Genomic DNA, 14,410 nt, shown 5'->3' with positions numbered 1-14,410 from the left:
CAGGAAATGTACCGATGTTTAGGGAGTTTTCAGGGAATGTACCGATGTTTAGGCAGTTTTCAGGGAATGTACCGATGTTTAGGGAGTTTTCAGGGAATGTACCGATGTTTAGGGAGTTTTCAGGGAATGTACCGATGTTTAGGGAGTTTTCAGGGAATGTACCGATGTTTAGGGAGTTTTCAGGGAATGTACCGATGTTAAGGGAGTTTTCAGGGAATGTACCGATGTTTAGGGAGTTTTCAGGGAATGTACCGATGTTAAGGGAGTTTTCAAGGAGTGTACCGATGTTAAGGGAGTTTCAGGGAATGTACCGATGTTAAGGGAGTTTTCAGGGAATGTACCGATGTTAAGGGAGTTTCAGGGAATGTACCGATGTTAAGGGAGTTTTCAGGGAATGTACCGATGTTAAGGGAGTTTCAGGGAATGTACCGATGTTAAGGGAGTTTTCAGGAAATGTACCGATGTTAAAGGAGTTTTCAGGGAATGTACCGATGTTTAGGGAGTTTTCAGGGAATGTACCGATGTTAAGGGAGTTTTCAGGGAATGTACCGATGTTTAGGGAGTTTTCAGGGAATGTACCGATGTTTAGGCAGTTTTCAGGGAATGTACCGGTGTTTAGGGAGTTTTCAGGGAATGTACCGATGTTAAGGGAGATTTCAGGGAATGTACCGATGTTAAGGGAGTTTTCAGGTAGGGAGTTTTCAGGGAATGTACCGATGTTTAGGCAGTTTTCAGGGAATGTACCGATGTTTAGGGAGTTTTCAGGGAATGTACCGATGTTAAGGGAGTTTTCAGGGAATGTACCGATGTTAAGGGAGTTTTCAGGGAATGTACCGATAATTAGAGAGTTTTCAGGGAATGTACCGATGTTAAGGCAGTTTTCAGGGAATGTACCGATGTTAAGGCAGTTTTCAGGGAATGAACCGATGTAAAGGGAGTTTTCAGGGAATGTACCGATGTTTAGGGAGTTTTCAGGGAATGTACCGATGTTTAGGGAGTTTTCAGGGAATGTACCGATGTTTAGGGAGTTTTCAGGGAATGTACCGATGTTTAGGCAGTTTTCAGGGAATGTACCGATGTTTAGGGAGTTTTCAGGGAATGTACCGATGTTAAGGTAGTTTTCAGGGAATGAGGGACCAATGTACCGATGTTAAGGGAGTTTTCAGGGAATGTACCGATGTTTAGGGAGTTTTCAGGGAATGTACCGATGTTTAGGGAGTTTTCAGGGAATGTACCGATGTTAAGGGAGTTTTCAGGGAATGTACCGATGTTTAGGGAGTTTTCAGGGAATGTACCGATGTTTTTTCAGGGAATGTACCGATGTTTAGGGAGTTTTCAGGGAATGTACCGATCCCAGTTTAGGGAGTTTTCAGTTTAGGGAGTTTTCAGGGAATGTACCGATGTTTAGGCAGTTTTCAGGGAATGTACCGATGTTTAGGGAGTTTTCAGGAAATGTACCGATGTTAAGGGAGTTTTCAGGGAATGTACCGATAATTAGAGAGTTTTCAGGGAATGTACCGATGTTAAGGCAGTTTTCAGGGAATGTACCGATGTTAAAGGAGTTTTCAGGGAATGTACCGATGTTTAGGGAGTTTTCAGGGAATGTACCGATGTTTAGGGAGTTTTCAGGGAATGTACCGATGTTAAGGGAGTTTTCAGGGAATGTACCGATGTTTAGGGAGTTTTCAGGGAATGTACCGATGTTAAGGGAGTTTTCAGGGAATGTACCGATGTTTAGGGAGTTTTCAGGGAATGTACCGATGTTTAGGGAGTTTTCAGGGAATGTACCGATGTTTAGGGAGTTTTCAGGGAATGTACCGATGTTTAGGGAGTTTTCAGGGAATGTACCGATGTTTAGGGAGTTTTCAGGAAATGTACCGATGTTTAGGGAGTTTTCAGGGAATGTAGGGAGTTTTCAGGGAATGTACCGATGTTTAGGCAGTTTTCAGGGAATGTACCGGTGTTAAGGGAGTTTTCAGGGAATGTACCGATGTTTAGGGAGTTTTCAGGAAATGTACCGATGTTTAGGGAGTTTTCAGGGAATGTACCGATGTTTAGGGAGATTTCAGGGAATGTACCGATGTTAAGGGAGTTTTCAGGAAATGTACCGATGTTAAGGGAGTTTTCAGGGAATGTACCGATGTTTAGAGAGTTTTCAGGGAATGAACCGATGTTTAGGGAGTTTTCAGCGAGTGTACCGATGTTAAGGGAGTTTTCAGCGAGTGTACCGATGTTTAGGGAGTTCTCAGGGAATGTACCGATGTTAAGGGAGATTTCAGGGAATGTACCGATGTTTAGGGAGTTTTCAGGGAATGTACCGATTTTTCGGTAGTGAGTTGATGTTGAGGGAGTTTTCGGTAGTGAGTTGATGTTTAGGGAGTTTTCTGTAGTGAGTTGATGTCTAGGGAGTTTTCTGTAGTGAGTTGATGCTGAGGGAGTTTTCTGTAGTGAGTTGATGTTTAGGGAGTTTTCTGTAGTGAGTTGATGTCTAGGGAGTTTTCTGTAGTGAGTTGATGTCTAGGGAGTTTTCTGTAGTGAGTTGATGTTGAGGGAGTTTTCTGTAGTGAGTTGATGTTGAAGGAGTTTTCTGTAGTGAGTTGATGTTGAGGGAGTTTTCTGTAGTGAGTTGATGTTTAGGGAGTTTTCGGTAGTGAGTTGATGTTTAGGGAGTTTTCGGTAGTGAGTTGATGTTGAGGGAGTTTTCTGTAGTGAGTTGATGTTTAGGGAGTTTTCTGTAGTGAGTTGATGTTGAGGGAGTTTTCTGTAGTGAGTTGATGTTGAGGGAGTTTTCTGTAGTGAGTTGATGTTGAGGGAGTTTTCTGTAGTGAGTTGATGTTTAGGGGGTTTTCTGTAGTGAGTTGATGTCTAGGAAGTTTTCGGTAGTGAGCTGATGTTTAGGGAGTTTTCGTGGAATCTGACCGGCCTCTGCGTTTTTCTATCAACATATTGAACCTGTATGAGACTAAATCCAATACTGAGTCCTGATAGGTAGAAGTAAAGCCTCTTACACAACAGCGACCCGCAAGATCCAGTCGGAAACTTCTTACTAGCACTACCTCAGCTGTCTACATCCCAGATAGCATTGGATTATTTTCCAAGTCAGCGTTTTATTCAATAAGAAAACGCTAACACAGTAATCGGTGGTAAACAAAATGTTTTCCGTGAAGGTCGGAGCACCATTGACCATAGATCTACATTATAGATATATAATTATACCTCTCTCAACTCCATCCATACAAACAGCGTCCTAATCAGGGTACCGGCGACCAGATATTTACCGCTATTTTGTCTTTTTATCACATAACTTAGGAAGGTGACAAAGTGTCAGGCTTTAAAAAGAACCTCAAAAGTAGGCAGCCATTCTGCAGCGCCATGTTTTTCGTTTTTGTTTTTTATGGGATCAAACTTGATTCTAACTTGCGCAGCCAGAAAAACACAGTGTAAACATTCACCCGATAACATGCAGATTATATGATACACAGACGACATTTCATGTTTTCCATTTAAAGGGACTTAATGGTTAGACTTTCATTTCATAACTGATAAAAAGCATCATAGCGTTTAAATATCTCTTTGAAATTGTGTGTTTTCTGCTAATTGTAATATTTTAAAGTTTGCATAACCGTTTTATTAACAGCGTCAAAAAAATTAAATCAAATAGAAGTGACGCAACACTCATTGATATCATTATCGTTTAGAGAGTGTAAACAATGTCTTTGTGCATGCAATTTTAGATTCAGATTAATTCAAATTCATTTATTTCGCTCTGTCACGCGTATAACGTGAAACATGATGTCATTTTATAAAGAAAGAATTGAAACATGGCAAACTAAGTTTTTTGCTAATTACATAATTATACATGTTAAGATATCATATCGAACGGCGGGTTAAAACGAGGCTCCGTAAGGTCACGTGATGAACTCGACCATCTCTGATAAAAAAAAGCGATGTGTGATAGACACAACAGCGAGTGTCGACTAGTGTTAACTTGAAGCTGATAATCTTTATCAATTGCTCATACAGTGTTATAATTTTGTGAACAGTCTTATTCTAAGTATTACCATGCTTGCCCGAAATCAAACATAAAGGAAAAAATAACGAAATCTAACCGTTAAGTCCCTTGAATAACATATATCACAGAATATCTCTATCTTAAAGGGTGTGAAGCACAGGTGAATATTATCGATAGATTCTGTTTTACGAGTAAAATATGTATGATATTAAACAGGAAACCATTTAATATTCCTCTTAAAAGGAAATACAAATATAGAAAATCGACGTGAAATTAACGAGTGTTCAGTATGGTTAAGGAAATGCCAGCTAGTTCTCTGACGATTGACACGTTCACGTTTCGCTTTACGATAAGACGACGCCATTGTGATCCGCTTTGACGTGTTATTCTACCACTGTATGTTGTTTTCTTATAAGAATAACTTACGAAACTGCAAACTAAGGGAACATCGATATTTAACGTTACATGGAAAATATGTGATGGAAATTGACGTCGGACAGGAAAATAGATAAAGTGACTAAAAATTGACACACGGTTAGATAGAATCTCTAGGTATCTAGACCTACATTAGAACGTATTGGAATTGTTAGATGGAATCTCCAGGTGTCTAGACCTACATTAGAACGTATTGACACGGTAAGATGGAATCTCCAGGTGTCTAGTTCTAGATTAGAACTTATTGACACGTTTAGATGGAGTCTCCAGGTGTCTTGACCTACATTAGAACGTATTAACACGTTTAGATGGAGTCTCCAGGTGTCTAAACCTACATTAGAACGTCTTAACACGGTTAGATGGAATCTTCAGGTGTCTAGACCTACATTAGAACGTATTGGGACGGTTAAATGGAATCCCCAGGTGTCGAGACCTACATTAGAACGTATTGACACGGTTAGATGGAGTCTCCAGGTGTCGAGACCTACATTAGAACGTATTGACACGGTTAGATGGAGTCTCCAGGTGTCTAGACCTACATTAGAACTTATAAGCACGGTTAGATGGAATCTCCAGGTGTCTAGACCTACATTAGAACGTATTGGAACGGTTAGATGGAGTCTCCAGGTGTCTTGACCTACATTAGAACGTATTAACACGTTTAGATGGAGTCTCCAGGTGTCTAAACCTACATTAGAACTTATTAACACGGTTAGATGGAATCTCCAGGTGTCTAGACCTACATTAGAACGTATTGACCCGTTTAGATGGTGTCTTATGGTGTCTTACCTGGCGTTGATATCATATAACAGACTCCGGGTGTTTACGAGGCGATGAACTCAGCAAAATTACAAACAGACTTAAAAAAATTAACTTAACTGAACGAATTTTAACTCAAAATTGATGGGACGATTGTAAAAGTTTGAACGATACACTCGGGCCAAGAACTGATGGTCATTACATCAGAAAATACGCCCACATATTTGTGAGAGCTTGCATTCAATAACGTTCAATGTCAGAGAGTCAAAGTTATTTTATCATCATTTAAATTTAGGTATGTTAGATTTTCACGAGCCATATCATTTGTGACGTCGTATTGACTCAACTATAAACGATTATATTAGTGTTGAAACAGAAACTAGATATTGTTGAAATATGCTGATGTGACCTGTTATATTACAGAAATCTGCCCCTAATTACTGGTGTTTTACCAGGGGAGAAAAAAAGTTGTGTTGCTGACCCTATAGACTGGCTACATATGTCCGTAAACACTGTGTGTGGTCTTCAGGTCTAGTGGTCACTATTATATACGTCATAGTATACATATATAGCACGATTAATGTGATAGGGTAGAGGTGGCCGGTGCTGATGACAAAATCTTGTTTCAAAACTATTCATCTTGGTGGGTTTTTTTTGCTTTATCGTTTATATCGACATCAAAACATAAAGCAAAAATGTAAAGCTTGCTTTTCCAAAGTAAGAAGTAAACAACGGTACATGAACTTCTGTAACAAGTAAACAACGGTACGTGTACTTCTGTAGGAAGTTCACAACGGTACATGTACTTCTGTAGGAAGTTCACAACAGTACATGTACTTCTGTAACAAGTAAACAACGGTACATGTACTTCTGTGTGAAGTAAACAACGGTACATGTACTCCTGTGTGAAGTAAACAACGGTACATGTACTTCTGTGCGAAGTAAACAACGGTACATGTACTTCTGTGTGAAGTAAACAACGGTACGTGTACTTCATTGCGAAGTAAACAACGGTACGTGTACTTCTGTGCGAAGTAAACAACGGTACATATACTTCTGTGTGAAGTAAACAACTGTACATGTACTTCTGTGTGAAGTAAACAACGGTACATGTACTCCTGTGTGAAGTAAACAACGGTACATGTACTTCTGTGCGAAGTAAACAACGGTACATGTACTTCTGTAACAAGTAAACAACGGTACATGTACTTCTGTGTGAAGTAAACAACGGTACGTGTACTTCATTGCGAAGTAAACAACGGTACGTGTACTTCTGTGTGAAGTAAACAACGGTACATGTACTTCTGTGTGAAGTAGACAACGGTACATGTACTTCTGTGTGAAGTAAACAACGGTACATGTACTCCTGTGTGAAGTAAACAACGGTACATGTACTTCTGTGCGAAGTAAACAACGGTACATGTACTTCTGTGTGAAGTAAACAACGGTACATGTACTTCTGTGCGAAGTAAACAACGGTACATGTACTTCTGTGTGAAGTAAACAACGGTACGTGTACTTCATTGCGAAGTAAACAACGGTACGTGTACTTCTGTGCGAAGTAAACAACGGTACATATACTTCTGTGTGAAGTAAACAACTGTACATGTACTTCTGTGTGAAGTAAACAACGGTACATGTACTCCTGTGTGAAGTAAACAACGGTACATGTACTTCTGTGCGAAGTAAACAACGGTACATGTACTTCTGTAACAAGTAAACAACGGTACATGTACTTCTGTAGGAAGTTCACAACGGTACATGTACTTCTGTAGGAAGTTCACAACAGTACATGTACTTCTGTAACAAGTAAACGCCGGTACATGTACTTCTGTGTGAAGTAAACAACGGTACATGTACTCCTGTGTGAAGTAAACAACGGTACATGTACTCCTGTGCGAAGTAAACAACGGTACATGTACTTCTGTGTGAAGTAAACAACGGTACGTGTACTTCATTGCGAAGTAAACAACGGTACATGTACTTCTGTGCGAAGTAAACAACGGTACATATACTTCTGTGTGAAGTTAACAACTGTACATGTACTTCTGTGTGAAGTAAACAACGGTACATGTACTCCTGTGTGAAGTAAACAACGGTACATGTACTTCTGTGCGAATTAAACAACGGTACATGTACTTCTGTAACAAGTAAACAACGGTACATGTACTTCTGTGTGAAGTAAACAACGGCACGTGTACTTCATTTCGAAGTAAACAACGGTACGTGTACTTCTGTGCGAAGTAAACAACGGTACGTGTACTTCTGTGCGAAGTAAACAACGGTACATGTACTTCTGTGTGAAGTAGACAACGGTACATGTACTTCTGTGTGAAGTAAACAACGGTACATGTACTCCTGTGTGAAGTAAACAACGGTACATGTACTTCTGTGCGAAGTAAACAACGGTACATGTACTTCTGTGTGAAGTAAACAACGGTACGTGTACTTCATTGCGAAGTAAACAACGGTACGTGTACTTCTGTGCGAAGTAAACAACGGTACATATACTTCTGTGTGAAGTAAACAACTGTACATGTACTTCTGTGTGAAGTAAACAACGGTACATGTACTCCTGTGCGAAGTAAACAACGGTACATGTACTTCTGTAACAAGTAAACAACGGTACATGTACTTCTGTGTGAAGTAAACAACGGTACGTGTACTTCATTGCGAAGTAAACAACGGTACGTGTACTTCTGTGCGAAGTAAACAACGGTACATGTACTTCTGTGTGAAGTAGACAACGGTACATGTACTTCTGTGTGAAGTAAACAACGGTACATGTACTTCTGTGCGAAGTAAACAACGGTACGTGTACTTCTGTAACAAGTAAACAACGGTACATGTACTTCTGTGTGAAGTAAACAACGGTACGTGTACTTCATTGCGAAGTAAACAACGGTACGTGTACTTCTGTGCGAAGTAAACAACGGTACATATACTTCTGTGTGAAGTAAACAACTGTACATGTACTTCTGTGTGAAGTAAACAACGGTACATGTACTCCTGTGTGAAGTAAACAACGGTACATGTACTTCTGTGCGAAGTAAACAACGGTACATGTACTTCTGTAACAAGTAAACAACGGTACATGTACTTCTGTGTGAAGTAAACAACGGTACGTGTACTTCATTGCGAAGTAAACAACGGTACGTGTACTTCTGTGCGAAGTAAACAACGGTACATGTACTTCTGTGTGAAGTAGACAACGGTACATGTACTTCTGTGTGAAGTAAACAACGGTACATGTACTTCTGTGCGAAGTAAACAACGGTACGTGTACTTCTGTAACAAGTAAACAACGGTACATGTACTTCTGTGTGAAGTAAACAACGGTATATGTACTTCTGTAGGAAGTTCACAACGGTACATGTATTTTGTAACAAGTAAACAACGGTACATGTACTTCTGTAGGAAGTAAACAACTGTACATGTACTTCTGTGTGAAGTAAACAACGGTACATGTACTTCTGTTTGAAGTAAACAACTGTACATGTACTTCTGTAGGGAGTAAACAACTGTACATGTACTTCTGTAAGCCATGTGGGTGTTATTCAAACTATAAAGAGACATTTAAAAGAAGAAACAAGAATGAAAAGAAAAAAAAGCGACAGATGTACCATGTTAACATAGTGTTTAATTAAAACCTTCTCCTATTGATAGGATAATACAGATCCTCTATCAGTCTTCATCAGGTTTATAACCAATGGTGCAGGCCACATACAGGCACCTGACATTTCTTCATCAGGTTTATAACCAATGGTGCAGGCCACATACAGGCACCTGACATTTCTTCATCAGGTTTATAACCAATGGTGCAGGTCACATACAGGAACCTGACATTTCTTCATCAGGTTTATAACCAATGGTGCAGGCCACATACAGGCACCTGACATTTCTTCATCAAGTTTATAACCAATGGTGCAGGTCACATACAGGAACCTGACATTTCTTCATCAGGTTTATAACCAATGGTGCAGGTCACATACAGGAACCTGACATTTCTTTATCAGGTTTATAAAATATAATGATTTAAATATGAATACTATAACAAAATGTCCAGGTGAAATTCCCTTCCTTTATTTTTCGGTGTTTTGACAACATGAAGACAGTGGAATGACTAACAATATTTTCTAAGTCGTCCAGATGATTGTAAAATATACAAATAGCACAACACATTGATATGGACTAAATAATCTTCTCCTGCCACGCTGTCGTAAACAGCGAGGTTGACTATTTTATACGAGTTACTTCCCTTCTATTACGTTTTTTAGTACATGATGCGACAAACATCGTAAATACCACCAAGTGACCCGTATGCTCGAGAATTCTGTGATAATCAGGTGGGTTACTTCACACATTACACTGTTTTCAATCACTTTGTTTACATTATTGATAATTGGTATTGCTAATTAGAATTACCATTATTGGTTACGTTTTACTGGTCTAAAAAAACCTTTTTATCACTATCAGTATATCTATTGTCGACGCTGACGGCCGATATCATGACGAATACTATCCACACAGTATTCCACACTTTTTACATGCGGACGAAAAGCAATAGAAGGTTCACGACGGTGTAATCGAATTGAATGAGGGTTTAGAGATAACAGTGGCGAAATACAGATTTGTTTACGGTCTATACTCGTTTGAATTCGATCTCAATTTACTAAAACGTCATATAGACTACTTCTACTCTTTTGAATTTGGTTCCCGCTCAATTTCAATGACTTTCTCCATTTGTTCGGTAACACCTTTGACCCGACCTTTGATCTCCAATAAGCCCTCGTCCGTGACAACTGCATTCATACTTTCTGTGTCGATGTTCTGCAGAGAAAGTATAAGCAATATATAAAGAATAATTTCAACTGTTTAATAACAAACGTTCTTTCGGAAAGAAAGGTCGTATTTCACCCCAGTTCACTGAAGACTTTATGAAAACAATTTTCGGCCAATTGGTTTTAAAAGCATTCAAGGAAAAATTGAAAGAAAACTTGTACCTCTGGGATAAGGAATTCTCGAGTTATCTCCCTTGAGACGCACCCGTTGCTGTCTGGATTATCTTGTTTTGCCGAAATCACGAGTCGGTTGTTGTTGATTTTTACCCTCATCTGGTCTTGTTTAAAGTCTCGCATATTCATTTTCAAAGAAAAGGCTTTATTGTCAATCTTCAACTGAAAAATAATAAGTTTCATAATTGTAGTGGGTCATTTCTCAAAAGTCTTTCAGATCGAGAAAGTGACATTCTCAAAAGGCAACCATATTATACATATTATTCATACTTATCTTAAAGTTTCTCGTTGCTAGACCTTTAAAGTGTTAACAGATTAAAATAATGTTAAGTGTAAACACTTGGCATACCTCGACTGCCTCAGATCTCGATAAAACGTGTCTCCCCCGTCGCGGAATATCATCAGAAATCTCATCAAAAGCGAGCCGGGTCATCTGACCCATTTCATCCAAAATCGAACGGAAATGTTTTTCAAACGGACTTTGGTTCATCTTCATCCTGAAAAAAGAAGGTATGGTGTAGTCAGACCGACATCGTAATGGCTGGCGAGTTACCGCCTGAAGTTGGCGACAGAGCCGTGGTACAACGCTTCGTGCTCGATACATTTTGTAACTGAAGATATAACAGCACAATCTACATTTAAAAGCGGTTTGTCATGTCTAGACCAGTCTAGATCATTCTGATGCAAGTGCAGCGATACATTTCGCGTACACTCTGGAACGTTCTGATGTAAACAGCATTAACGACGTAGTTATGGGGATTCCCCCTCACGCCATTATTTCTATTAATAGCCTCGGCACAGCCCGTACAGATTCAACTCTCACAACGAGCAGAGAAGTATATAACACGTGTTATATACGTCTCTGCAACGAGTAAACTATATCTATAAGTATATATGTAGGAAAAAAATCTACAGACGTTGAAGTTGTCTGTGTGTATAGCAGTATAATGACCTGACATCCAAAACCTTTTCTAATACATATTTTATATCCATTTGTTATAATGATCAGCTGATTAGTCCTGGATACTTATCATTACAAATCACAAGGCGTATTTTTATTTATGTTTTCCGACGAGAAAAAACGAGACAAACTTAACTGAAATGAGAACGAAAATCACCATGGGTCGAACCATCAATTGCAATAGTGATATTTGTAAGAAAACGATATAATTCGCGATAATTTTGAGCGTTTAAAAGTTTTGGACATAAAAATAGTCCTAATGAAACATTATTTTGAGAAATTAAAATTCGAGCATCCGCTTAACTTATTTTAAATTATTTCAACTATTCGCTCTATATCTCCAGTCATTCGATAGTTGTTTTGACAGTGAGTTTGAATCATCTTTTGTCATCCTGGAATTTACTTATGTATGTGGGTGACACTGTATTGACAGTGGAGAAACTTTTAGATATACTGTATGTTTATAACTTAGCCGTGATGGAAGTTAAAATTTAATGTCTCCAAAACTAAAATCATTATTTTTCGAAATGGAGGGAACATAAGAAAGTTAGAAAAATGGACATACAACAGCAAGAAATCGATATAGTTAATGAATTCAATTACAGTTTGAGTGTATGTAGTATGCTGATGAAATTCAACAGCTCGATCAGCGACACTTTGCTAGCAAAGAAAGAAAGGCTTTGTTTGTAATAAATAGTAAATTGAATAAAAATACTTCTGATGTTTCAATAAAATGTTTCGTGTTTGATGCATATGTCAACAACATACTAGAACATGGAAACGAGATGAGGAGCTTTCACAAATCACCAGATATAGAGAAACTCCATTCTGGGTTTTGTAAGCGATTGTTGTACAGAATGTACACAAAGATTTAAAGACTGAAAAAGAGCAAAAATATTAATGTTGCTCGAGGTGACCTATACAAACAATTAATTTGCCATTTTTAGTATGCAATATTACTTATTGAAGCCTTTTGAGGATGTATATAAAATGATAAAAATGGTCACAATTACAACGTTGAGAGAAGACGTAGAATATGAGTGTGAATTAATGAATTGATAAATTATTGTGGGTGGGTGTGGGTATGTGTGTGTGTGTGAGTGCTTTATTTTTCCTTTTATTTTTTTGCGAAAATATTGCTTCGTAGCTGGTTATTTTAGATGTGAATACCTTTCGATAGGTTGCTTTTACAGACTGCATTGAACTTTTAAGTGAATCAGCACCGTGTATGCTAATGACGCTACACCCACATAGACGATTTCATGAGACCAATATGAGAAAAATACTCAAGGGAGGAGGGTGGGCGAGAGTCTGTCTCAAAAGAGGATACTTAAAACTTGTAAAAATTGTACAACATATTTAAATGAGTTATTTGAATATGCAAATTGAATTTTACTCTATATTTCCGGTCTTCGCTTGCTCAAAGACTACATATTATAAAAAAAGTAATACACAAGGACTAGAAAGGTGAGTCTTTAATTTGCGAGTGAAAAGAACAGATGATGTAAGTATTACCTTTTCATTTTCTATTAACATTTTCTTAAAAAATTATTATTGAATCGTAGTTAAATGTTTAAATGAACTTTTTTTTTATATTTTATCTAATTACACGTGACCAGTTTCTAACAGATAGTTAAATCCAGGATTAGCTTTTGTAACGATTACACATAATTCATGGAAAATGTAAACGCACATTGAAAGCGTCTTCTTACACTGTAATACAGGTTATCTTAAAGAAAAAAAACACAATGAATACAAACTTCGCTTCCCGAATAAGAGATCACACTCGTGTAATGTATACTCTCTCTGTGTGTGTGTGTGTGTGTGTGTGTGTGTGTGTGTGTGTGTGTGTGTGTGTGTGTGTGTGTGTGGGTGGGTGTGTGGGTGGGTGTGTGTTGTGTGTGAGGGTGTGTGTGTGTGTGTGTGTGTGTGTGTGTGTGTGTGTGTGTGTGTGTGGGTGTGTGTGTGTGTGTGTGTGTGTGTGTGTGTGTGTGTGTGTGTGTGTGTGAGGGTGGTGGTGTGTGTGTGTGTGTGTGTATAGGTGTGTGGGTGTATAGATGGGGGTGGGTGGGTGTTGGGTTCCTTAGAATAAAAATGAGTTAGAATTGACGTTCATCGAGTACAAGCCGATATATAAAAGTCGACAGAACGTAGACTAGGTTCATCAACTGTGTCGTGGACCACACAACCTTTCGTTAAAGATACAGTGAAGACAGGGAGATGTTTAATCAAGTAAAATATTGATTTTGACAAAGCCAAAGAGAGAAGTATTATCAGGTTTTTTTAACGTGGTAAACAGATGTGGCCACAATCTTCCGAGAATGTTATTTAAATGTGACTTTAAGGACCATCTTCCTCCCTCTGCACACTGTACATCAGGATATATCCACTCAGAGCATCACTAGAGATTAACACTACGTATAACAATGAAGATACTTAAAGCAGGTCGAGTTGGTAATGTTCTATACATAAATCCTAAGTGGATCCATCTACATTTAATATGAAACGTGACCATACAGGGTAGATATACGAATCTTTGGGACCTTCTTCCTGTCTCGGCGTATCTTGAGATGCTTTGCTTCCTTGGCCTGCCTCTAAAAAGACTTGCTTCCTCTAACATTTACTTTAGAATTGTCCTAGTCAATGATGTGTTTATTCTAAGTCACGTGATATGTGCCGTTTTATCGACCTGGAACTCGGAATGTTTTCTTTATGACCTGGTAATATTCATTCCCTCTTCAGATTTTCGCATCTTACTGACGTTCCCATGTTCGGACTGCAAATATCTCCGATATGTCACAGTTTTTACACTCAACATCTTTGGGATGGAGATAGCTATTTCTGACAATCTTGTAAGGTTTCATCCTCTGATAACCATATTTTTAGTGGACAAATTTCCATTAATTTTTTTCTTGTGTCGTTTCGTTGATGAAGTAGTATAGTATCTATTTTTTTCGGGGAGCATTTAGCCGTCCGTCGGTTTGTTTGGCCGTCCGTCCGTCATAATTTTGTCTGGAGCATATATACTGAGAGGAAAAAGAAACGCAATTAGCAGAAAGTTAATATTGACATTAAATCCTTGACGTACACCCTTGAAACTTGACAAATGTGTGCATTTGAGTTAGGTCCCTATGGTACCGTATCAAAATCACTGATGCATAACTAAACTGCGCACGCCGCTTGTACAAAAGAATAAGTGACGAAGGCACGATATCTCGAACCCAGTAT

General features: G+C 38.5%; 1 protein-coding gene across 1 annotated transcript; it reads right to left on the bottom strand.

Moving 5' to 3' along the window:
- Window positions 1–9,273: 9,273 nt before the first annotated feature.
- Window positions 9,274–10,971, bottom strand: LOC132561278 (uncharacterized). The gene is made up of 3 exons (XM_060226003.1): window positions 10,571–10,971; window positions 10,210–10,383; window positions 9,274–10,036 (listed from the first exon to the last, which is right to left on the bottom strand). Exons 1-3 carry the CDS (start codon window positions 10,823–10,825, stop codon window positions 9,902–9,904), a joined length of 564 nt encoding a protein of 187 aa, XP_060081986.1. The 5' UTR covers window positions 10,826–10,971; the 3' UTR covers window positions 9,274–9,901.
- Between the last annotated feature and the right edge of the window lie 3,439 nt (window positions 10,972–14,410).

The sequence above is a fragment of the Ylistrum balloti genome, unplaced genomic scaffold (genome assembly GCF_031769215.1).
Source record: "Ylistrum balloti isolate Yb309-2 unplaced genomic scaffold, AGI_CSIRO_Ybal_v1 Utg371186, whole genome shotgun sequence".
Lineage (NCBI taxonomy): Eukaryota > Metazoa > Mollusca > Bivalvia > Pectinida > Pectinidae > Ylistrum > Ylistrum balloti.
This window is presented reverse-complemented; position numbering and strand designations above follow the sequence as displayed.